Source organism: Theropithecus gelada, chromosome 1, assembly GCF_003255815.1.
Source record: "Theropithecus gelada isolate Dixy chromosome 1, Tgel_1.0, whole genome shotgun sequence".
Classification (NCBI taxonomy): domain Eukaryota; kingdom Metazoa; phylum Chordata; class Mammalia; order Primates; family Cercopithecidae; genus Theropithecus; species Theropithecus gelada.
This window is the reverse complement of record NC_037668.1, coordinates 163296567-163321827: the sequence shown is the minus strand read 5'-3', so window position 1 is coordinate 163321827 and position 25261 is coordinate 163296567. Positions and strand designations below refer to the sequence as shown.

General features: G+C 40.2%; 1 protein-coding gene and 1 pseudogene across 3 annotated transcripts in view; both read left to right on the top strand.

Moving 5' to 3' along the window:
- The window catches only part of PPP1R12B (protein phosphatase 1 regulatory subunit 12B), a 242776-nt gene that overhangs the window by 75872 nt on the left and 141643 nt on the right, over positions 1-25261 (top strand). The window contains exons 4-13 of one of the 3 annotated variants that reach the window (XM_025384570.1): positions 2509-2668; positions 3917-4061; positions 5748-5822; positions 7934-8013; positions 8688-8827; positions 11845-11957; positions 15044-15247; positions 17947-18029; positions 19687-19812; positions 22560-22742. In XM_025384570.1, the coding sequence (XP_025240355.1) occupies positions 2509-2668; positions 3917-4061; positions 5748-5822; positions 7934-8013; positions 8688-8827; positions 11845-11957; positions 15044-15247; positions 17947-18029; positions 19687-19812; positions 22560-22742 (1309 nt within the window). Of the gene's footprint in view, positions 1-2508; positions 2669-3916; positions 4062-5747; positions 5823-7933; positions 8014-8687; positions 8828-11844; positions 11958-15043; positions 15463-17946; positions 18030-19686; positions 19813-22559; positions 22743-25261 lie in introns of those variants that run through there. The other 2 variants (XM_025384571.1, XM_025384572.1) reach the window with 2 other exon arrangements.
- Positions 15557-17184, top strand: LOC112624202 (annotated as a pseudogene).

The following is a 25261-nucleotide window of genomic DNA, read 5'->3' as shown; positions in this document are numbered from 1 at the left end:
GCATGGTATTGGGATACAGTGTAAATTTGAGAATTGGCCAAATACAGTTTGTGACTTTGCATCTTTTCCCTTGTTGAGAGCTAAAAGTGGTGCTGGTAAAGATATTTATTGTAACTAACCATGAGAATTAGTATGATAATTTGTTAAGGTGAGGAAGCTAACTTAGAATAATATATTCTAAAAATGCTTATTCTTATTTTATAGTTTTAGGAGAATCAATTTCACAGAATAGGATGGAATTCTTCAACCTGGAAGTCCCTGGGTTTTTTTTCCATCACAAAACTCTGTGGACAAGATTTGTAGTGTTTTTTTTTTTTTTTTTTAAGTCCTTCTGCTGAACTACCTTACTCACAATCTGCAGTCCATCCCAGAGGATTTAGCTCCAGTGGTCTTTCCCAATTTGAACTTTTAGAACAGTCAGGGCCAATTCTTGCCATGCACATTGTTTACATATTATCCAAAACTGCTTTTGTGCTACAACAGCAGAGTTGAGTAGTAGTGATAGATTGGATGAACCGCAAACCTGAAAATATTGGCCCTTTGGAGAAAGTATGTTGATCCTACTTTAATATAGTGATGTTCTAGATCAGTAACTACTTGCTTTTGCTGCCTTTCATGTATAGTTTTTGTGTCCTTTTTTTTTTTTTTTTTTTTGAGACAGGGTCTCACTCTGTTGCCCAGGCTGGAGTGCAGTGGTGTCATCTCGGCTCATTGCAACCTCTGCCTTTCAGGTTCAAGTGATTCTCCTGCCACAGCCTCCTGAGTAGCTGGGACTACAGGTGTGCGCCACCATGCCTGGCTAATTTTTGTATGTTTTGGTAGAGACAGGGTTTCACCATGTTGGCCAGGCTGTTCTTAAACACCTGACCTCAAGTGATCCACCAGCCTCGGCTCGCAAAGTGCTGGGATTAAAGGCATGAGCTATGGCTCCTGGCTTTGTGCCCTATTGAATTGAAGAATTTTATGCTTAGCATAACCTCCAGTTTCACTCAGTTTTATCTCCTAACATTTGCTTTAAAATGTACAAACAACTTTAAAAAAAATCAGTTTTAAAAAATAGTTTTGATTGGAGAAACCACTTTTTCTATTTTGATTGCTGACTCTTCAGTGAGGGAGTATACGCTATTGAAAGGGGTATTCGTATATATGTTTAACTTTGCAGCACTGCTAACACTTCTTTGTGTTTGGAGTACTGATCTGTTTTAAATTGGTTTTAAACTGATCTCTTCACCCCATCCGCCTCCCAAAATCATACAGATAATACTTAGGTATTTGACAGGTTCTCTTTTTTTTTTTGAGACAGAGTCTCACTCTGTCTCGCAAGCTGGAGTGAAATGGTGCAATCTCAGCTCACAGCAACCTCTGCCTCACAAGTTCAAGCAATTTTCGTGCCTCAGCTTCCCGAGTAGCTGGGATTACAGGTGCCCACCACTACGCCCAACTAATTTTTGTATTTTTGGTAGAGACAGGGTTTCACCATGTTGATCAGGCTTGTCGCAAACTGACCACAGGCGATCCACCCATCTAGGCTTTCCAAAGTGCGGGATTACAGACGTGAGACACCGCACCCGGCAGGTTCTCTTTTAAGAGCTGAAAGGGAGTAGACCAAGCACAAAGACTGCTAATAAGTGTAAAACTTTTTGAATGGGTATATTTGTATTTGGAACATTTTATTATTTTGTATAATGGGGTATGCCCCACCCTAACCCCTTTTCACTGGCACAGATATTGGAAAGTTATTGGCTAAAGGGAGTAACTCTTGGAGTTTTTTCATGTTTTTAAGGAAAACAAAATCTGCATTCCCTTGAAAGCAGACAGGTTTTTAAACTGCAGATCACCTACTAATCTGCCCTAGATTATATATATTCAAGTCAGTGTATTTGCCTGTATATGGAAATGAACTTTAGAGATAGTTCAATTTTTAAAGTATATCAATACCTGAAACCAAGATTTTGGATACTAATCCTATGGTATAGTGAGTGGATAGGGACCCAGAAGAAGAATGACACAGAGGGACCCAGGATATCGGAGTTCTAGTGGCAAGCTCTGTCACTAATGTGTTTTGTGGCTTTGAGCCAGATTCCTAATCTTTCTATTTTTATTTCCTCATCTATTAAATGAAGATTGTAATATCTATTATATTTACCTTGAAAGATTGTTGGGAAATTAAAGTCGTATAACATGTAAAAAGACTTGGAAGTTTATAGCTTTGCACAAATATTATAATGTAAAAATAATGTCCCCTTTGTCTTTATGTTCTGTTGAAAACAATTTTAGGTGCATTCCCTTAATGGATCTTTATCATATAATATTTAACCTCATGATTTAATCCTGGTAAGACCATTAATATGTGTACAAATGCCATTGATCTTCTAAATTTGATAATTACCCAACTTGATGGCTAAATTGTTATTTGTATTTATATTTATGATGTGCTTTAATCTAAGGAAAATATCCTGTCAAACTTAAGTGGAGCTTTAGTAATCCTGGCTGTCCTGGTTTCTGTAGGAGTCGATCTAGAGCAGTCAAGAAAAGAAGAAGAGCAGCAGTTGTTGCAGGATGCCCGCCAGTGGCTCAACAGTGGGAAAATAGAGGATGTGAGGCAGGCTCGCTCAGGAGCTACAGCCCTTCATGTGGCTGCTGCCAAGGGCTACTCTGAAGTCCTCAGGTATTGTCCATTTACATCAATCAGGAGTGGTTCACTGGGAGAAGATGAAATGGGTTTTGGAAGCAGAGGCTGACTTAGATTTTCCACTATGATGCGTTTTCTTTTTGTTGGTTTGCTCTCTGATTGTACAGTCTTTCTCACATTTTGCTGGTATTCATCCATGGATTGTCTCCCTCCCTCCCACCATTCCTCTAGCTTCTCACTAACATGTATGGTGTGAAACACAGTTGAGGTATATGGTCCTAGGAGGGGACTGTAATACTTGTGACCATTTGTTCCTTTTTGACTTATATAATTTATTTGGTGTCATTAGATTAATTATATAGATCTTGAGTATGCAGTATCCAGCTGGCACAGGATAGCCAAAATTATGTGAGGGATTTGGACTCTACTACTCTGTCTGTCCCATTTTTCCTTACATCCATACATGCTTCCTGTAGCTCTTGGTACTTAATGTTGGCAGGCTTTCCCAAATACTTGAGTTGCCAAAGGCATTATATATGCAGTTGTTAACTGGACTCTTCCAGTATTTCATATTTCACCTAATACAGGGTTCCTAGTAGGTACAGCAGTGTTTTGGTGCTCCATTTCTGCCTGAGAGTGATATCCGTAAGGGCCCCAATGTAGTTTGGGTCTTCAAGAGTCAAATCTTTTCTCTTGCATGCATACAAGTTAAATTATAGCTTTATAGTTAGCAAAAAACTGGAGTTATGTGGGTATGCAGTAAATATAGTGTCCTAGAAAGATCAACCAGAAAGCTAGTTAGGAAAATACCCTGAAGAGAATTAAGTCTTCATTTTATTTTATTTTTTTAAACTTTATTGTTGACACTATTACAGATAGATAGAATGACCACAGCCTATTAGAGTCTTCATTTTATATGTTACTTCTTCCCCGCACTGGAAAATGGAAAATGTACCTTTAACAGAGTTATGTGATTTGGCTAATTGAATTATGCTTTGGTTAATCTTAGGTACATACCTTTCCATATACTCCCCTTGTATGGTATAACATGGATATGCCTAGGAAATATCTTATGACTTTTTCGAGAGGATTGATAAAGATCATCTGTGATTGGTATGCAAAGTAGTAACTATGAAACCCAAACTGTGCCTTAGAGGGCAGAAGTAATCATAAGACCCCTGTGGTTCAGGGCCAAAATCTGAAATATCAATTAGATAATAGTTTATTTGTCAGAAAACTGTAATATAGAGGAGATACATGTCTTGTTTTGGGTTTTCTTTTTAGACTTTTAATACAGGCTGGCTATGAACTCAATGTTCAGGATTATGATGGCTGGACTCCCCTCCATGCTGCTGCACACTGGGGAGTGAAGGAGGCTTGCTCCATCCTGGCAGAAGCACTCTGTGACATGGATATTCGAAACAAACTGGTGAGTGAGCTTGAACCTCTAAAAGAACAATGAGATTGGTGGCTGGGTCTCTAGAATAAAAGGCTTAACATCTCTATTCACTGGCAGTCTGACTGTTCTGGTGAAATATACATCACTGGTAGCTATAATGTTACCCTCCACCACCCTACCTCTGGCCCTATTAACACAGAGTTATGTTTGTTATTTAAAATAAAACTCCATGGACCTTCTGATTGTATTTATGTTCAAGCCTCTAAAACAGGAAAAAAATATATTTGTTCTTGGCAAAAAATGAGCTTTGAGGAGCCTAATGTTACTGTCTGTGGTAAGATATGAAAGATTTTATGGTTGCTGTATTCATGTGAGTCATTAAAATGTTATAATGACAAAGATCCTTGAGTTCGGCTGAAAATAGTGTTATTCAGCCTCACTTCAAACAACTTAGAAGCTCTGGACCTCCTATCCCTATGTCTACTGATTTTATTTTATTATTATTATTATTATTTTTGAGATGGAGTCTCACCCTGTTGCCCAGGCTGGAATGCAGTGGCACGATCTTGGCTCACTGCAAGCTCCACCTCCCGGGTTCACACCATTCTCCTGCCTCAGCCTCTTGAGTAGCTGGGACTACAGGCGCACCCTACCATGCCCGGCTAATTTTTTGTATTTTTTTTTATAGTAGAGATGGGGTTTCACTGTGTTAGCCAGGATGGTCTCGATCTCCTGACTTGGTGATCCACCTGCCTCGGCCTCCCAAAGTACTGGGATTACAGGCGTGAGCCACCACGCCCGGCTGATTTTGTTTTAATTAATTTTTTTTCTTTCTTTCTTTCTTTTTTTTTTTTTTGTAGAGATGGGGTCTCACTGGTTTCCCAGCTGGTCTCAAACTCCTGGGCTCAAGTGATTCCCCAGCCTTGCCACTTGTAATCCCGAACTCTGTGTTTAAAGAATTTAGTGTTTCTTGTTACATGTCCTCTGTGATAGATGAAGGTATTATCATAATGTATGGTAGACTAATTAGGGAAGCAGTTGCTATTGGAATTAAAGGCAGAAAGTGAATATTGAATAATATTGAGTAATCCCAAAGTGTTGGGATTACAGGTGTGAGCCACTGTGCCCAGCCCATATATGTACTGATTTTCTGGTAGTGCAGAGACATGGCCTTTTAATTAGTAGATATTCTTATCTGTGTCACATCTCTCCCGAACCCAGGTTTCATTCTCAGACTATGGGTCAGGATTCTTAATTATACTGATGCTCCCTAAAAGGAGTAACTTTCTTGTCAGTCCTCCCCTCACTTAAAGGAAGATGATTCCTGTGATTTAATCTTTATTGAACATGTGCCCTGAACCTCCCTCTGAAGTTTTGAAGAGCTCTTTATGGAATTTATCATAGCAATTAAGACCATTTTAGAACAGATACAAGTAGAGATTTCACTTGATTATTTGCCAGGTGGCAATAAGGATTAGAAATGGTGTGATTTCTGCAATACTGTTGTACAAACTCTATATTTAAAGGATTTGGTGTTTCTTGTTATGTGTCCTGTGTGATAGATGAAGGTGTTATCATAATGTATGGTAGATTAGTTTGAAAAGCAGCTACTATTGGAGTCAAAGGCAAAACGTGACTATTGAATAGTTCCCTAATAAAGTCATGTGATTGCTGCTTCTGTTTTCTATCAGTCATGGTGCTCCTTTTCTCTGCTAGGGCCAGACACCATTTGATGTGGCTGATGAGGGTCTCGTGGAGCATTTGGAGATGCTCCAGAAGAAGCAGAATGTGGTGAGTCTCTGATTGGTGCTTTTGAAACTTTTATAATAGTTTGCAGTTCACACCGAGTATCTCAATTGCTTGTTTCAGTTATGTCTGCTGAGAGTTGAAATGGACATATCTGCATTCCAGAGATGTTAATTGTTCCCTTCAGGAACTATAAACAGTCTGTTAGAAGAATATATCCCAGAAACCATTATTGCTCAGGATTTTTGCTCATTATAAGATAGCCTTCAAGGAGCTAAAAGTTAAAAACAGCTGCAAAAAACTAATACCCTTGATTTCTAGAAAATGAATGTGATATGTTCAAATCATATGTTTTTCCAAATAGAAAGTACCAGAGTGGAGGACACCTCGTAGCTTTTCTCTTTCTTATTGACTAAAAGACTATCTTTATTTAAACACATTGATTACGGAGAAGAATATATTTATTTCTTAAAAAATAAGGAAATACACACAATACTAAAACTGTCATTTCATATAGAGAGTATTTGATCAGTGATTCATACTTACTCCAGTTTTATGAAACATCCAGAATTCAGTCCTCTTTTCTCTGCTCCTCATTTTGAATCTTTTATTGTTTGGTCATGCATGCCTTTGGCTTAATTAGTGCTATACAGGAGAACTACATAAGTATGGTATTTGTGTTCAGACTGCAGGATGGAAAACTCACCCAATATACAGATGAAGAGTGAATAAGCCATATTTTTTACTCGTAAAGCAGATGAATAATTTGAATGGGGAGAATAAAGATCAATGACATTAGGGTGGGACATTAGGGGCAAAAAAATCAATGACGTTTTTTGTTTTTGTTTTTTCTTTTGCACATGCTGTAACTCAGGTAATGTAAACTAAAGTTTAAGACACATGTGGAAAACAGCAGTTCTGAATCAAAGAACTATACAATGATGGGACAGATCATACCTAACCTCTGTTGTGTTCAGCATTATGTCTGGTATGGTAAAGTGAAGATTCTGGTTATTTTAAGGCTCAGTGGAAAAGTCACATACATAAAGCTCAGACAAATACAACTTAAAGTTCGTTTTGTTCTCTTTGTTGAGCAGTCAGGATCACTGAAACCAGGGTTTTCAAATACAGTGTCAATGCTGTTATTTAGCAGCAACAGCCTTCCTAATTATAAGTTGTATATTTTGCACAGTTAAGTTCTTGTAATTTTATTTTTTACTTTTATTTTATTTATTTTGAGACGGAGTCTCACTCTGTCGGCCAGGCTACAGTGCAGCGCACAGTCTCGGCTCACTGCAAGCTCCGCCTTCCAGGTTCACGCCATTCTCCTGCCTCAGCCTCCCTAGTAGCTGGAACTACAGGTGCCCGCCACCATGCCCGGCTAATTTTTTGTATTTTTAGTAGAAATGGGGTTTCACCGTGTTAGTCAGGATGGTCTTGATCTCCTGACCTTGTGATCCGCCTGCCTCAGCCCCACAAAGTGCTGGGATTACAGGTGTGAGCCACCGCACCCAGCGGTTCTTGTAATTTTAAAAACTTTTTGTGGAATAAGTTTAGACTCACAAAGAAGTTGCAAAAATAGAGAGTTCTGTGTATTCTCTACCTAGCATGGTAAGGTTTTTGAACATCAATAGTATTATTCATGAAATAATATTTCTACACCAGTGGGAATGGTACTTATCTTTGCCCTCTGCATAACTTTGAGTTCCAGGGATATAAATACATTTCATCTAGAGCATGCATCTAAATAGCAGACCATTTTCTCTAAGGGCTTATTTCCCATTTGGTACCTGTGTTTTCTTTAGAAATATTGCCAACTTATTTCAGTATATGAATCATAAAGAATTCTTTCAGGTTCCTTTTGGCTTTTTATCCTTCAGAATCTAGACTTTTTTTTGAAGATTGGGTTTGGATATTTGATAGGAGCAGTTTTATTGAAGTTCTTAACACCATGGCTTTTCTCTTCTACCTTGGATGAGTTCTGTCATCTAAGGAGACCCAACTGATATGTTTCTCTTTTTCTCGGGTTCCCCACTACCTCTTTGGTGTTGGTCCTATTTTCTTCAAGATGACAGTATCATTTTGGTTCTCAATACTGCTGATTTTTCACCAATAGTCAACTTCTTCCCTTTTCTCTCTGTTTTCTCCGTTTCCAGCTTCGAAGTGAAAAGGAGACACGGAATAAACTCATTGAGTCAGACCTGAACAGCAAGATGCAGAGTGGGTTCTTTAAGAAGTAAGACATTTAGGCTTGAGTAGTGGGATGAGCTTTGCTCTGTGTCAGTGACATACTTAACTTTAGAATTTATAAAGTGAAGAAACTCTCTGTTTGTATTTAGCCACATGATCTATAAACTTGTGGGAAAGTATGTGGAACAAGAGAGTGGCATTGATATGTGAGGGAGACACTTAGGAAGGTTGACTGTGTTTTAAACTTCAGAATTAATTTAGACTGTGTGCAGCATTTCAGCATTTAAAAATCCTGGCTTAGGCATTCTTAGTCTCAACTTCTGCCTCTGCTTACTGTAAGTTTCGTGAACTCAGAGACAATGAGACAATGTCTATTTTGTTTATGACTATACCAGTGCCTACCGTGATTCCTGGCATGTAATAAGTACTCAGTAAACATTTGTTAAATTATTTTTTTGAATATTTATCCACCGTCATCAAAATTCATAGCTCTCCTTTTTTCTGTGTGTTAAACAGGCCAGATTTCCTTGAGCCATACTCTGTAGTAAAATACTAAATCTTAGTCTGCAAAAATGAAGAGTTTGGAAGAACACACAGATGTAAAGAAGAATTTGAATGTGTTTCTGTTATTGCTTCCACATACAGGTTTATAGACTTGTTCCCTTTATTATACCTGATTATCACTTCTGAGTTACACTCAAGTTGTCATCTTTAATTTAGCAAAGAGAAGATGCTTTATGAGGAGGAGACACCTAAGTCCCAAGAAATGGAGGAAGAGAACAAAGAATCTAGTAGCTCCAGCTCAGAGGAGGAAGAAGGTGAAGATGAAGCTTCTGAGTCAGAAACTGAGAAGGAGGCAGGTAATGCAAAGATGTTCATAGTAAAGACCCTCTGTCTCCATAGTGTAAGGAGATTACTCATTGTCAGAGAGCTAGCCAGGCCTCACAGGACTCCAAAAAGAGCTTGAAGTTTAGTTTTCAAGGATAAGATATCAAATTGCTGGTGACCCCCTTATATAAAAACTGTGAGCTATGTTAGACTATATCTACCAATTCCTGTGTAGCCATAGGATAAGGTGCACAAAGAATTCTTAGGTGCATGCTGGGTATGGTGCCTCAGCACTTTGGGAGGCCAAACAGGGTGGCTTGCTTGAAGCCAGGAGTTCTAGACCAGCTTGGGCAACACAGCAAGACCCTGTCTCTACAAAAAAAATTAAAAAGAAAAAAATAATAATTCTTATGTGAGGAATCCAATTCTCCTTACCCTGGGTTGGTAGATGGCATAGAAACCAAAATCCAAAAGTCAGTATGCTGAGAGGCAGAGAAGATGAGATCTTTCAGAAGCTCTTAGGGTCAAACCAACTGGCGAATACTTGCATTTAATTCTCAGGTTTGCCTGATTTCCTAAACAGAATCCTAAAATCTTTTTTTTCCCTCTCGTGAGTTGGGGAGTAAGGAAGGAAGAAAATCATATTTACCTTTATGGCTATTATTGATAATATATACCTCATATAGGGCTTCCTCTTTTTTTTTTTTTTTTTTTTGAGACAGAGTCTCGCTCTATTGCCCAGGCTGGGGTACAGTGGTATGATCTCAGCTTACTGCAACCTCTGCCTCCCAGACTTAAGTGATTCTCATGCCTCAGCCTCCCAGTAGCTGGGACTACAGGTGTGCACCATCATGCCTAGCTAATTTTAGTATTTTTAGTAGAGATAGGGTTTCACTGTGTTGGCCAGGCTGGTCTCAAACTCCCGACCTCAAGTGATCCGCCTGCCTTGGCCTCCCGAAGTGCTAGGATTACAGACATGAGCCACTGCACCTGGCCCTAGAGCTTAAGTTTATTGTTTGACAAGACAGGAACCCCAACAGTGAGTGAGATGTTGAACATGGTCAGACCAACAAGCTAGAAAATAATCCACAAGTTTTGATTTATAGTCAGGCAAACACTGAGAAAAGAATAGTGTACCTATGCCCCACATTCACTGCCATATTAAGATGAAATGTTTCTACTAGAGGGGAGTCACACATTATGTTTACAATGGAGTCTGTGTTTTCCTCTGAACTCTGCCATGGTTGTCCTACCTATAATATATATATAATTTAACTTACTCTGTTGTCTGGGCACCAGCTCCTCATGAGGTCTGGCTTTGCTGATATGATTTCTCTCCATGATGGGAGAATACTACCCTTCTTCATGTCTTAGTCTCTGAGGCTCACTGAATGTCAGTCACCAAAAGGAAGTCAGAGAACCATCCAGTTCTACAGAGAAGAAAGGCACCAGCTAAGTTTACAATATAGGAGTTGACCTTTTATTCATTGAGACTTGAACTTCTATTATTTATCATGCACAGTATGCTCTGGAAATGTTATTGTAGTACCTATAAGAATTTATAAATGTGCATCTTTTTGATATTTTATTATTTATTGAGTACTTACATGTTCTAGGGTTCAAATATTTGGAACAAATATCTGAACTTGCTCTATTCTCGATTACTTTTGTTAGTTGCTAAGGTAGGAGAAAAATGGGAGGGAGCTGCCTGAATGACTGTCATTGCTTTGTGATTTGTACCCTTGCCTTAGATCTCTTATTCTCTGTAGCCCGTCTTCACATTGCTATTGGCATAAACACCCACAGTACCCTTTTGATTATGCTATACCTCTGTTTAAATCTATGACCACCTCCCTCACTCTATCTTTGCCTACAGAGTAAATAAACCCCAAGCCCCATAGTCTGGCCTTTAGGACTTTTCATAATCTAGCTCCAGCTGACCTTTCCAATGCTGTACATAGATAAGGACACATTTTGGCCAAGTTGGACTGCTTAATTTCCTCAAACATGCCCTGAGCTTTCCTGCTCCTGAACATTTGTACCATTTAAGCCTAAATTCATTTCAGGCCATTAATGCTCATTGAGTGATTTCTGTAGAAAACTATAGGATCTAGCAGGTTGAAAAAGTCTTTCTTTAGGTTTGTCTGGTATAGGAAGCTGAAAGGAAATGGGCCACCTCACTGTTCTTCTACCCCATGATTGTTCTCTGTTTATGTCCCTCTAGCACTGCCTACTTAACTCTGCTGTAGCACTCATCATTTTGGCTGGGAACTCTGGGTTCATTGTTGAACTCCCAGATCTCAGCTCAATGCCTGGTACATAACAGGCATTCACATTCATTAAATGTTTTTTGTTGAATATATCTAGTCAGGGAATAGAAAGGTGTATACCTGAATAAAATACATGTCACATGAGAGATGTAAGTGTAGTCAATGGTATTCACTAGTCAGAAACATTATATCTAGTTCAGGGAATTACAATAAAACTTTACATTTGTATAGTGCTTTTTACTTTGCACCACACTTAAACATTTTTCTTTAATCTTCACAGCCACACTCTGAGGTATATATTATTATCACTACTTTTTAGAATGGGAAATTGACACTGTAGGAGGTTAGGTGAGTTAGGTTTCATAACTGGCAAGTGGCGTGCCTAAGATCTGGACTTTAATCTGGGACTCCTCAGAGTAGTAGGGACCCAGGTGGAAATTATCTGCATAAGAAGTGAAGGGTAAAACTGTAGAAAAGGATGAGATCCCCAAAGGACAGATTATATATGAATTTTATATATGATATAATAACGTGGAGATAGTTTTCAGTTTTTATCTGAAAGTTGGAGTTGGAGCCTACCAAGATGGCAATAACGTGGAGTTTATTTTCTTCTGCCAACAGTTGCAAGAGATCTTATGTTAGTTTACATCCAAGCATTACAAGGCCTTAATAATCTGTTTTGATAATGGGCAAATCTTTTCTATTAGCAGAAAAGGACATAGACACAAAGATAAGATTTTTATACTAGTAGTTGTTAATTTTCTTGTCTTAAATAACAGGTAAAAAGCCGGAAACCTTTGTCAACCATTCCAACTCCGAAAGCAAGAGTAGCATCACGGAGCAGATACCAGCACCAGCTCAGAATACCTTCTCTGCCTCTTCTGCTAGGAGGGTGAGTACTTTTTGCTTAATTTGGGAATTAGATTTTACCCTACTGCAGTAGCACACATCCAGAAAGGCCTTGAAGGTACATTCTTGCAAAATAATAAAAAATACATTTTTGCCTGTCGTAATCGGCTCCTATAACAAAAAACACAGGCTGGGTGGCTTAAACAACAGAAATTTATTTCTCACAGTTCTGGAGTCTGGGAAGTCTCAGATCAAGGTACCAGCCAATTCAGTTCCTGGTGAGGGCCCTCTTTCTGACATGAATATAACCACCTTCTCGCTATGTCCTAACATGGCAGAGAGAAGGAGCTCTGGTATCTCTTTCTCTTCTTATAAGGTAACCAGCCCTATCGGATTAGGGCCCCACCCTATTAACCTCATTTAACCTTCATCACTCCTCACAGACCCTTATCTCCAAATATAGTCACACTGGGAATTAGTGCTTCAATATATGAATTTTGGGAGGACACAAACATTCAACCCATAACATTGCCGCCCAAAATCTATAAGTTCATTACCAAACAAATTTGGCTACCATGTGTTAAGATAACATAAGATAGAGTAGTCCGAGGCCAAAGAGATTTTGTCATTTGCCTCTTTTCTTTGTATCTGAAGTTAAGATGCCTACATGTAAAGTGTGGACTGGGCTAGAAGATACCTAGCATCCAGTATTCATTGTTTTGGTGATTATTCTCCTTTTTATGTTTCTCCTTTAAGACTTTCATGAGTAAAGTCTTTATACCTTATGATGAGTAGAGGGCAGATGTAGAAATAACTTGTTGAAATACCAGAGGCACGTCCTCCTGTAACTTTGTGCAGGCCTCTGAGAATGTGTAGGCTTCTAGTCAGTGAGACTGAGTTGAATGATGACCCTGCTCTACAAAGTATAAAAGTTGTTTTGAGGTTAAGAATTGATTTGAGTTGTTTGGAGTGAAGCTGTTGAAAAAGCTCTGTGGTTATATAGGTATGAACTTAATGATCTTCTTAGCACTTCATGAATTGGAAAGATAGGCTTGTGGTATTCTTGTGGAAATGAGAGAACAAAGGCCTGGCTACTTATTTATCCCTAGAAGCATCATTGTGAATAATTAAAGAGGTTTCCAATAAATGTAATCTCACTCATTAATTCAGTCATTTAGGTGTACCTCATATACTGCCACTGCTTCTAAGGATGCCTAGACTTCCTACTTTTTTCAATAGAAAAATACTAAATTAGACAGGTACAGTGGCTCACACTTATAATCTCAGCACTTTGGGAGACCAAGGTGGGCAAATCACTTGAACCCAGGAGTTTGAGACCAGCTTGGGCAACATGGGAAAACCCCATCTTTAAAAACAATAAAGCAATTAGCCAGGCATGGTGGCATACACCTGTAGTCCCAGCAACTTGGGACTGGGAGGCTGAGGTGGGAGGATCACTTGAGCCCGGGAGGTCAAGGCTGTAGTGAGCTGTGATTGTGCCATTGCATTCCAGCGTGGGCAACAGAGTGAGACCCTGTCTCAAAAACAACAACAACAACAGCACCACCACCACCACCACACACACACACACACACACACACACGCACACACACAGATACTTATTCTACTTTGCTAAAATGATGCTGGGGAAGGCATTTTCCCCCTTAGAATCAGAGTAGCTTGTAAAAAGCTGACATTATTGAACCCCTAAAGCTGGAAGGAGTACATACATGTGTACATTCAGATGACTGATGAAAAGAGAAAATCTTATGTGAGTTGGAGATTAGTGATTAATAGTTTTATTTATTTTCACCGTATCAGGCAGTAAAGGTAGCCTCATATTGGAAGAAAGGCCTAAGTCTTCTTGAAAAGGTCTTGGACCTCAGGAAGGGTCTGTTGGCTTGTGTTCCAAAGACTAGTTGTACCCCAAACTGGTCCTTGACCTAATGCTGATCTATGATGTTTCCCTAGTTTATGGCAAAATGAGATAATTAAGGACAATGTAAGCTTTCCATAAAGCTTTCTTTTTTGATATTAACATTTCATTTTTAATGAAATGGTGGTGATGATGAGTTCAAAAAGAAAACATCTTTCAGAATGTTGTTTTCTTTTGGCAAAATTAAATTTAAAAGATAAAAAGATAGCAACCCTTTGACCTCTAGTTTTATGTTTTTTTTGTTGTTTTTTTGGGGGCTGCTCAGTGAAATCTAAAGCTCTCTAAACTGCTACTCTAGATCAAATAAATTTCCTTGAAATGAGCAGAATTTAAGTGGAGTGGCTTCTAGAATTTTTATCAATGTTAACTTAAATCACTTTATCATAGTACCTTAAACTGTATTTATAAATTAGCCTGTTCCTGGCTGGACATGGGCTCATGCCTGTAATCACAGCACTTTGAGAGGCTGAGGTGTGAGGATTGCTCGAGTTTAGGACTTCGAGATCAGCCTGGGCAACATAGGGAGAACTTGTTTCTATTAAAATTTAGAGAAAATTAACCAGGCATGGTGGTATATGCTGGTAGTCCCAGCTACTTGGTGGGCTGAGGTGGGAGGATCGCTTGAGCCCAGGGGGTCAAGGCTGCAGTGAGTTCTGATTAGGCCACTGCACTCCAGCCTGGGCGACAGAGTGAGACCCTACTTCAAAAAAATAAAAATAAAAGATAAATTAGCTGGTCTCATTTTTTCCAGTCTCCACATATTATAAGGGATTAAGCTCATTATCGTCATTTTACAGGTGAGCATGTTGAGACCTAGAGAAGTAAAGTATCTTATTTTCAGTTCCACAGTGAGTTAGAAGAAGATACATTACTCGAATATAATCTCCTGGTGTTCCAGGTCAGTATTAATTGCACAACGATAGCAAATGGTGTTTAATTTCTCATAACAACTCTGTCAGGTAGGAGCACTGTGTGAAGAATCCGAGGCTATTTTTGACTTAGGAAGAAAGAGCCTGGAGAGGTTATTAGTGTTTGCCGGGTGAGGGAGGGAACATTGGCAGAAAGACTGCCCTGTATTTGTTCTTAGCTACCTTATGTTGCCTCGCTGAACTTAGTTAAGTGTGGAAAAGGCAAATAGGCTGAAAAAGAATCATCAGAGCCTTTATTTTTCATTTCTTTTGCTTCTCTCGTAGTTCTCTTCTGGCCTTTTTAACAAGCCAGAAGAGCCCAAAGATGAATCTCCTTCTTCATGGAGATTGGGACTGAGAAAAACTGGCAGCCACAACATGCTGAGTGAGGTGGCCAATTCCAGGGAACCTCTAAGGGACCGAGGCTCTTCCATCTACCGTTCCTCTTCAAGCCCTCGGATTTCTGCTCTACTAGACAACAAAGATAAGGTGCAGTTTGGGAGGGTATGGGGGAATTCCAATGCAGTTTTTTTTTTCCATGAAAATTCAATCTTAGGAACAAATGAAAATATTTTCTAGTCCTTAAGTCGATTTTGGAAATGCAAAGCCTTTAAAGGGAGACAGGCACACTGATAGTTTAATCAAGTAGCTATTTGCTTGCTATTATTTACTTGGCCAAAAAAAAAACCTTTAAAAATAGCTTTTCCTTTTGGTTCGTTCAGTCTTCCTTGCCCCCTTACCTAAAGCAAAAAATAGATCAGAAACATAAAAATTTCAATATGGCGGAGGGGGGCACAGGACCGCAGGCAGGGGTCCTGGAGCCAGAGGGCCAATTCCTATCCCCTCAGCAGCATGGCATCGTGTGCTGAACCCTCTGAGCCCTCTGCCCCCGCCTCCTGCCAGGGTCCCACTGCTCGAGGACTTCGAGGTGCTGGATGGGGTCGAGAATGCAGAGGGCAAGGAGGGAGAGGAGGAGGAAGATGACCTTAGAGAGCTGCCACTGCTGGAGGACATGGGACAGCCCCTGGTGGAAGAGACTGAACAGCCTGGGACCTTGGCCCGAGAGTTCCTCACTGCCATGGAGCCTGAGCCTGCCCTGTCCCCGGCCCCAGAAGAGTGGCCAGACATAACCAGTTGTTGAAGAAGAAGACGCTTGTCCCAGGGCCACCGGGTTTGAGCTGCCCAGTCAAGGGCCAGGTGGTCACCATGCATTTGCAGACATCACGAGAGAATGGCATGTGGGTGCAGGAGGAGCCAGAGCTAGTGTTCACCCTGAGCGTCTGTGAGGTCATCCAGGCCCTGGATCTCAGTGTCTAACTCATGGACGTGGGGGAGGCAGCCATGGTCACTGCTGACTGCATGTACTGCTACAGCCCCCAGGACAGGAGCCCATACATCCCCTGCATGCGGCCCTATGCCTGGAGGTGACCCCGAAGATGGCCGTGGACTGGCCTGACCTGGAGATGCTCATAGGGCAGGAGCGCGTGGCCTTGGCCAACCGGAAGTGGGAGTGTGGCAGTGCCCACTACCAGTGGGTGGACTTCGTCCTGGCCACCAACTCCTATGACCTTGCCATCAAGACCGTCACCTCCAGCGCCAAAGTGGACATGACGTTCGAGGAGGAGAAGCAGCTCCTGCAGTTGAGGGTGAGGTGTCTGAACAACCTGGTGGCCTCACAGGTGAAGCTCGACCACTACTGCGCAGCCCTGCGCTCCTGCAACCTCGTTGGAGCACCATCTGGACAACATCAAGGCTGTCTTCCACAAGGGCAAGATACTGCCCCAGCAGGGTGAGTACAGTGAGGCCATCCCTATCCTGAGGGCGGTCCTGAAGCTGGAACCTTCCAACAAGACTATCCACGCAGAGCTCTCGAAGCTGGTGAAGAAGCACGCAGCACAGCGGAGCATGGAGACCGCTCTGTACTAGAAAATGCTGGGCAACCCCAGCCGTGCCCCAGCAAGGGTGCCTGGTCCAGCCTATGGAAGTGGCTGTTTGGGGCGACTGCTGTTGCTTTGGAGGGTGTGGCACTTTCTGTGGTAATTCCTGCCAGGAACTGACCGCCCAGGTGGCCACCACCCCGTCTGCACACCATGGACCCTGCCCTGCGCTCCCTAACTCCCCCAGGCTCCCTGTCTACTGCCCTCCCTGGTCCAGCTGCCTCCTCCGAGTTGGAGGCAGCAAGGATTGGGGGTTGTGCAGCCCAGCCAGTAGGAGGGACTGAGGCCCTCTAGGAGGAATGCTCAGAGCAAGGGGGCCCTCATTCCTTCAGACCCAGTTTCCCCCCAACTCCCCTTCTCCCGCTGGGCTAGGTCTCCGCTGGGGCTGGCCTCAACTTCTCCTCAACAGGCTTGGGGGCAGCCCCTGCTGCCTTGCCTGCCCCATGCTGTCTAGGCTGCTTTCCCGCCACAGTGAAATAAAGCCTCCTACCCTGCTTAAAAAAAAAAAAAAAATTCAGTATGGCCTAAGAGGTTCTCTGGGCTTTGAATCTAAATTAAGCTCAGGCAAATTAGTACTTGGAAAAATAATTTTTAACTTGTCATTCATTCATTAATATGGTTAGGCTAACTTCACAAATAGTTTGTATATTCATTCAAGATTAGTAAATTTTTATTTTCTTCACTCTTTAGTTCCAGATTTTATAGGACTCTCTTAGTGCTTTTCTCTGGGGTCACATCTTCCTTTTAATCACAGTCCTCTTGCTTTATACCTCTGGAGACTACTCAAAGAGATGAGGCATATTGGTTGGATTAACTCTGCAGCATACTATCGTACATATTCCTAAGGAAGCTGTATTTCAAGGAAAAGATGTACTGGGGACTACTGGGGACTACATAAATCTTATTTCATCAAGAATATTAGAGTGGAGCTTTCTGTTTGTGGCTTTTCAAAGGCTCTCCTCCTCTCTTGGCAGAGGTGCTGCTTTGTGTAATTTGTGCTGCTGTTTTCTTTATTTGCTCATCCTGACTTTCCCATGAGAATTATTTCCCTTCATACTGTTTTTTAATGGAAGAAAGTTAGGAGTAAGCTTTTGAAAGCTAACCTTTTGTAAATACCACTCAAAATAGAATTAGTGTGGGATCCAGAAATAAGATTATATAGGTATATTAAGTTCTGCTTTTTTACTCAAAATGTTTTACAGTGTGCCAGTATTGTACCTTTCTTGTGCTTTACTTCTTTTTATTTTACAGGAGAGAGAAAACAAAAGCTATATTAGTTCACTAGCACCCCGGAAGCTCAACAGCACAAGTGATATTGAAGAAAAGGAGAACAGGTAATCCTAAAACCAGCCAAAAGATGGTCCTCGTCCTCTTAGGTCTGCTGGACACAGTCATCTCCTGGGCATTACTCTTCTGCATTTTTCCCTCATTTCCTTACCACATTATGAATTGTTTGTTCCTTCTGCTTAGAACACCTCTCAACTCTTATATCCTTGCTTTGCTAGTTCTTTATTCTTCAAATTCTAACTCCAGCTTAGACATTACCTTCTTTAGGAAGTCTTCCCTGATTTTTCCACACATGCATTAGTTTTAGCCCACCAGCAGGCTTTGTAAAGGTAGGGTCTGTGTCTGTCTGGTTTCTCAAGGACCCCTAGTTCCTAGCACAGTGCCTAACACATAGTGAACACTAAAATAATGTTATTTAATTAAATTGACCAACTTCTAATTTGTCAGAAGGTAAAATTAAAGTCTTCCTAATTAGTTAAATATAGGGATTTTGAAGTATTGCTGCATCTCTGGGCAAAATGTGATCTCAAACTTTAGCAGCATTGGCATCACCTGGGTACATTTTATTTTTATTAAAAAAAAATTTTTTTAATAGAAGCAGGGTTTTGCTATGTTTCCCAGGGTGGTCTCGAACTCCAGGCCTCGAGTGGTCCTCCTGACTTGCCCTTCCAAAGCACTGGGATTGTAGGTGTGAGCCACTGCTCCTGGCCCGGGTTCATGTTAGGACTCCAGAATCTCAGGCCCTACTCCAGATCTACTGAATTAGAATCTGCATTCTAATGAAATTCCCTAGGTGATTCAAATATTAATACACATTAAAGTTTGAGAAGGATTGTGCTAGAGAATCTTGTGAAGCATGGAAACCCATAGGTTTTGCAGCAAAGACCCTGAGTTATCAATTGTGGATCAAAAATCCTAGTACAGCACTTTCCTGGATACCTTTTCATTTATAATGCTAAAGAGGCTTCCAGCAAGTCTTCCTTCCCCTTCCCCTTCCCCTTCTGTAATAACCTTTTTTTCTCAGTAACTTCTTCATCTTCCCCCATCATTTCCTTCTCTGCTTAACTTAAAAGCCACCTACTACTAAGACTGATTGCAACACACTTTTTTCTTTTTTTTTTTTTTTTTTGAGACAGAGTCTCACTCTGTCGCCCAGGCTGGAGTGCAGTGGCACGATCTTGGTTAATTGTAGCCTCTGCCTCCTGGGTTCAAGCGATTCTTATGCCTCAGCCTCTCGAGTATAGGCATGTGCCACCATGCCCGGCTAATTTTTTTGTATTTTTAGTAGAGATGGGGTTTCGCCATGTTGGCCAGGCTGGTCTTGAACTCCTGACCTCAAGTGATCTGCCTGCCTTGGCTTCCCAAAGTGCTGGAATTATAGATGTGAGTCACTATGCCCAGCCGCAAAGCAGTTTTTAAGTGAGGATCAAAAGTGACTTCTTATTACAAAAGAGTTAGAGACCTTTGACATGAGGAATTTGGTACCTGTTGAAATTAATTGGTTCAAAGTTGATAAAAGAAAGCAGGCAGTAATACTTCTCTTCTGTACAGAAAACAGGTACATAAAACAGAATCACCTGAAGAATGTGTCTATTAGCCATGTTATAGTTTGCCTGTTTGTCTCTTCTCTTTCTGTTTGCATTGTATCATGGACAAAAACTGTGGTAGGAATCAGTGTTTTGTTTTCCTTTCATGCTTCTACAGAGAATCAGCTGTTAATCTAGTGAGGAGTGGCTCCTATACCCGGCAGCTATGGAGGGATGAAGCAAAGGGAAATGAAACCCCACAGACAATTGCCCCCTCCACCTATGTATCAACCTACTTGAAAAGGTACCAGGCTCAAAGGGGGTGGGAGATGTTCCTTTCACTCTAGCCATGGGAATATGGGTAAGGATTGCATGCCTTTTTATGTCCGATTAACACCACAGAAATGAATCAAAATGAATTACTTTCAGGTTTCTTAGAATTAACATCTTGAATAATTTAAAATTAAAATTAATTTATTCTCTTAATAATTGAATTAAAGTAAGCTAATTTCAGATTCTCACTACTGGCTTCATACTTCATCCTCTCCATTCTATTAAAATTTTCAGTCAGAAGTGGCTTTCAGTAATGTCTGGGCAAGACTGAATTTAAGTTATCCTTGTCCAGTAGCTGGTTCTCCTTATTCTGAAACAGAGTAGTTCTCATCCCATGTGCTATTTTTGGGGGGAGAAAGGGAGGGATACTATAAAGTGGGGAGGGATGGGAAATGGGGACAGTTTTCTATTGCATTAAAGAAGTTTCATACTGAAGCCTGTTAATTTAGGGACTTGAGTTGTTTTTTTTCTTATGACTTTAATGGCCCTCAGATCCATCAAGATGTGAAACTCGCAAGTTTGGTGCAGAGAAGGTACATGGGTTTCCTTCTTTTCTCATCTGTATTCCCTTTCTGCAAGTATTTTCTTTGCCACATACTAGCCAGCAAACCAAGCACCTTTGCCAGAGCCATTAAGCTACAAAAATACTTAATATTTTAATTTGAACTTTGCTGCTAATGTGGAAGAATCTGTTTTTTATTGCTTACTTTGAATTCTTTCTTCACTTCCACTTAACCCCTCCCACTATCTCCTCATACCATAGCCTTCATCACTGGGTTTTTTTAGATGATTGGTTGGCCACCTTAGAAACAGGCCCTGGCCATAGACTAGATGAGCACATTAACTCTTTGTAATCAACACTTATTTCCACCTGACAGAAAAACTTGTCAACTAGTTATTGTTGAAACATGGGAAATAGCTAGAAAACAGTCATTGTTGCCTTTTAATGTTCTTCAGTTCTGTAGATACATTCTATAAGAAAGGGCTCAACTTGGGAAGTATGAAAGTTTGATGGACTCACTGATGCTTTATTACACAAAAGAGGTGTTTCTTGCTCTATGAGGCTATCACCTATTTGTCTTAATGGCTAAGGCCTTGGTCTTCCTGGATGCATTATTATTCCTTATAGTTGAATCCAAGATCAAGAAACTTTTCTGAGAAAATAATGTTCTAGATCAAGGGAAGGGAGAAAGCTGCCATTTAATTTCCAGGCATGGAGTTATTCTGTGGTGAGGTTGTTGATTTTTGTGATCCAAATAATCAGCAAATGGGTTGAGAGGCATTTGGTTTGATAGATGTAGTTTGGCAAAGTTATGGTAAACAGTGAAGGGACAGGCTGCCTCTATTTAGGATCAAAAGCATGCTTAATGATGTGAGCACTTTTTGAGGAAAAGATGTACAACTTGCTTCATATCTTGAATTTCCAAAACTCTTCTCCTGTAACCCTAAAGCATTTTTTGATTTTATAAAAGCCGATCTTATGATTTTTAAAAGGAAAGAATCTTATGCCATCACCATTTAAAAGAGCAAGTGTAAGGAGAAATTTGTCATTTCCCAGCTATGCCAAACCTTCATATACATTCCATTTTCTAGTTCATCTCTTGTGTATAGGCAGAAATTCCTTTCATATAGCCCATATTAAAATACCTCTTTTCCAAGGAAGGCTTTATAGCTTTTTTTTTGGTTATCTCCTCAAGTGTCTCATTTCTTTTTTTTTTTTTTTTTTTTTTTTTTGAGACGGAGTCTCGCTCTGTAGCCCAGGCTGGAGTGCAGTGGCCGGATCTCAGCTCACTGCAAGCTCCGCCTCCCGGGTTCACGCCATTCTCCGGCCTCAGCCTCCCGAGTAGCTGGGACTACAGGCGCCCGCCACCTCGCCCGGCTATTTTTTGTATTTCTTAGTAGAGACGGGGTTTCACCGTGTTAGCCAGGATGGTCTCGATCTCCTGACCTCGTGATCCGCCCATCTAAGTGTCTCATTTCTATTATAGTCAAGAAGTATTTTTGAAATTTGAACCCAAATAATTTTTTCCTGCAATTGAGATGGTTCTTACCTGTCTTCAATTGAAACAAATAAAAGTTGCCCTTTATTGCTCATACAGTATTACCTTCTAGACTTAAAACTTTAAATCCTCCCAGAGGCAATTTTGCTTTAGGCTGAATAACTGCAGTTCTCAAAGTCACTTTTTTTCACAGAGCTTCTTTACCCTTTTCCACTTTTAAATTTTAAATCTCTGCTCCACAACCTCTCCAAATTCTCTGGTCTTACTTTTGCTTTTGCAGTGCTAATTCTGTATCAGGTAGACATTTGGGGTTGCATGATTATTTGCATTGGGTTTGTTGGGAATTATTTTCTTCTAATAAAATTATCCTATTTCCTATTATTCCCTTTCTTAGCCTCTCCTCTTATCATATATTCTACTTTCCTGCTTTCCCTCATTCAGTATCATCTCTCTTCCTCCACGTTCCTTCACTCTTTTGGATGATTGACCAAAAAGACCATCCTTCAAAGAGTGATGATTCCTTCATTCTTTTGGATGATTGCCTGCTTGCTGCCAGTGACTCAGCTCTAACTGGAGTTGATCACTTCACTTCCCAGTTGTCATACCCTTTCTTTGGTCTATATTCATTTCAAGTGCACAATCTGGGTGGGAAGGTGGTGCTGGGAAATGGTGGGTGAGCAGCATGTCCTGAAGAAAGTGACTGTGTGCTGTTTTGCAGTGCTTCATTTGGTAGAAGTAGTGACCCCACAAGTCCCTACATTTCAGCCAATCGCAATTCATCTCCTGCTACCTCACCCATTACCATTGGTTCATCTACCTCTCGGGGCAGCCAGTGGCAACCTGCCTCTTCTTGCCCTGCACCAATCAGTGCAAACACTACTGCATCTGTACATCATGGCAGGTAAGGCTTCTTGGAGCCATTTGAGTTGCATTCATCAAAGTTAATGGCTCTGAAAACAGATATGAAATTTGAACCAAAGAGACTTTGTCACTGTAAAAGCAAGTTAGAATTCCTGAGAAAATGTCTGAATTTAATGAAGATGCTTTTGCTTTGACTTGTATTAACCAGTCAACAGTTGCATATTGAATAATCAAAGGGTATATATAATTGTACTTGGTGTTTGGACATCAGCTTAATATGACTGATTTCATCTCTCAACAACCTTACCAGTTGTGATTACAATTTAAGGGTCATACTATTGTGCTAAATTAAATATTGAAAATATTTTCATATTTTACTTCTATTAATTTTCCAGTAATTATAATAGGAATCTCTTGTATTTAGTCTTTTAAATGGCATGCAAACCCAAAGCAGAAAGAACGCTAACTCATTTTCCAAAAGCCTGTGATAGCCTTCTGAAAACTCCCAGCCAACGAGAGTATTTTGCTGGAAACATTGTGAAAAGGGACAGATTTGTGTTTGTCTAAACTGTGTTCTGGGGGGCAGTATCTTTTTGGTTTCTAGTTCAGCTAAGGGATAGCATGGTAGAATGTTATTGTGAAAGTACATTAGGACTTTAGCTGTAATTTTAACTGTGGCTTTTAATCCTTTATGTGTGGTGGGAAAGGGTCTCTTTTTTTGGGTCTGTGTCTACAACTGACAAAGAAAATGAAAAAAATCTTAATGATGGTGTTGGTGCAGGAATGCCAGTGATGGTGCTTGATTGATATTTGTCAGTTTACTAGATTTCTTTCCCTAAAATAAGTGGTGATCATTAATTCAGCCAGGAGGTAAGGGTTTATGATGGATTATTAATAATAATACTGTGTAATTACGGGTAAATTTATTAGGTCCTTGTAATAATCCATTTGCATAGACATGTTAACTATTATCACCATAGATGAAGAAACAAACATAGAGAGGTTATTATTATTATATTATATTACTCTATATATATATATGGTTTTTTTTTTTTTTTTTTTTTTGAGATGGAGTATCGCTCTGTCACTCAAGCTGGAGTGCAGTGGTGCAATTTTAGCTCACTGCAACCTTCACCTCCCAGGCTTGAGCTATTCTCCTGCTTCAGCCTCCCGAGTAGCTGGAACTACAGGTGCATGCCACCACACCCGGCTAATTTTTTGTATTTTTAGTAGAGATGGCGTTTCACCATGTTAGCCAGAATGAGGATGATCTTGATCTCCTGATCTCATGATCCGCCCGCCTTGGCCTCCCAAAGTGCTAGGATTACAGGCGTGAGCCACTGTGCCTGGCCATATTACTATATTTTACATATATAATATTACATATTATATAATAATACTATATTGCTATTACTATAACTATGAAGAGCTGCAACTGAGAGAAAATAATTACAACTGCAATTTGTTGGACCCCATTATGTGACAGGCATTTGGTTAGGTATTATATTGGGATTTAGTTTGCTTACATGTAACAATAAATCTAAGTAGTAGTGGCTTAAATAAGATAAAGTTTTTTTTTCTTGCACTTAAGAAAGTCCAGAAATATGCAAAGCTGGCTCAGTAGCTCCACAGTCATTAAAGGATCCAGGTTCTCTCTTCTCCACAGTTCTTGCATCATGGCTGCCATTTCCATGGGTGGCTTCGTGGTCCAGAATAACTGCTGTAGCTCTAGCTATCATGGCTGTACTCTACGGAAGAAGAAGGAGGAAAGAAGGAAGCAGACAAAGAAAGAATGCCTCTGAACTGAGAGTTTTCCCAGAAGTACTAGTTGTCTGCATATGTCTTATTGGGTACCTCTAGTGGCCAGGAGACTTTGAGAAGTGTGTACTTTAACTAGGTATATTGCTGCCATCAATAATATAGGGATTCAGTTCATGAAGAAGAAAGGGACAATGGATATGGGTTAGACAACTAGCTGTCTCATGCATACATATATCATCTATTCTCTTATAATGAGCCCCCTATTATATAAAGTATTATTTTATAGATGAGGAAACTCGGACTGAAAGGTTAATCATCTGCCCAAGGTCACACAGCCAGTGAGGAACTGAGGTGGGATTTGAACCCAGATTTGTACATTTCAAAGCTCTTATCTATTTTGTCACTGTTTGTTTCTGCTGAGTTTGTATTTTATTCTGGGTACTATTTTAGGTGTCCTGCAGACATTATTTTATTTAATCATTAGAAGAACCCTGTATTTTAAGGTGCCACTATCTCTATTTTGTCAATGAAGAAGAGATCAGAGAGTCTACATTTAAGCAAATGTTGTGTTTCCAAAGCCCATGTTTATTCTACCCCATTGCATATCCTCTGATCTCTGCTCTAGGGCTGTGCTTATTCTAACAATCTACTTGTAAAATTACACTGCATTTCAAAATAATAGTAAAAGTCCTATTATGTAATTTAATAAAATAAAATCCTTGGCATTTCAACAGCATAAGAAATTACAGTGAGACCAAAACATGTTATTAACCTAAAAAGAACTTCAAGTAAGTTTTG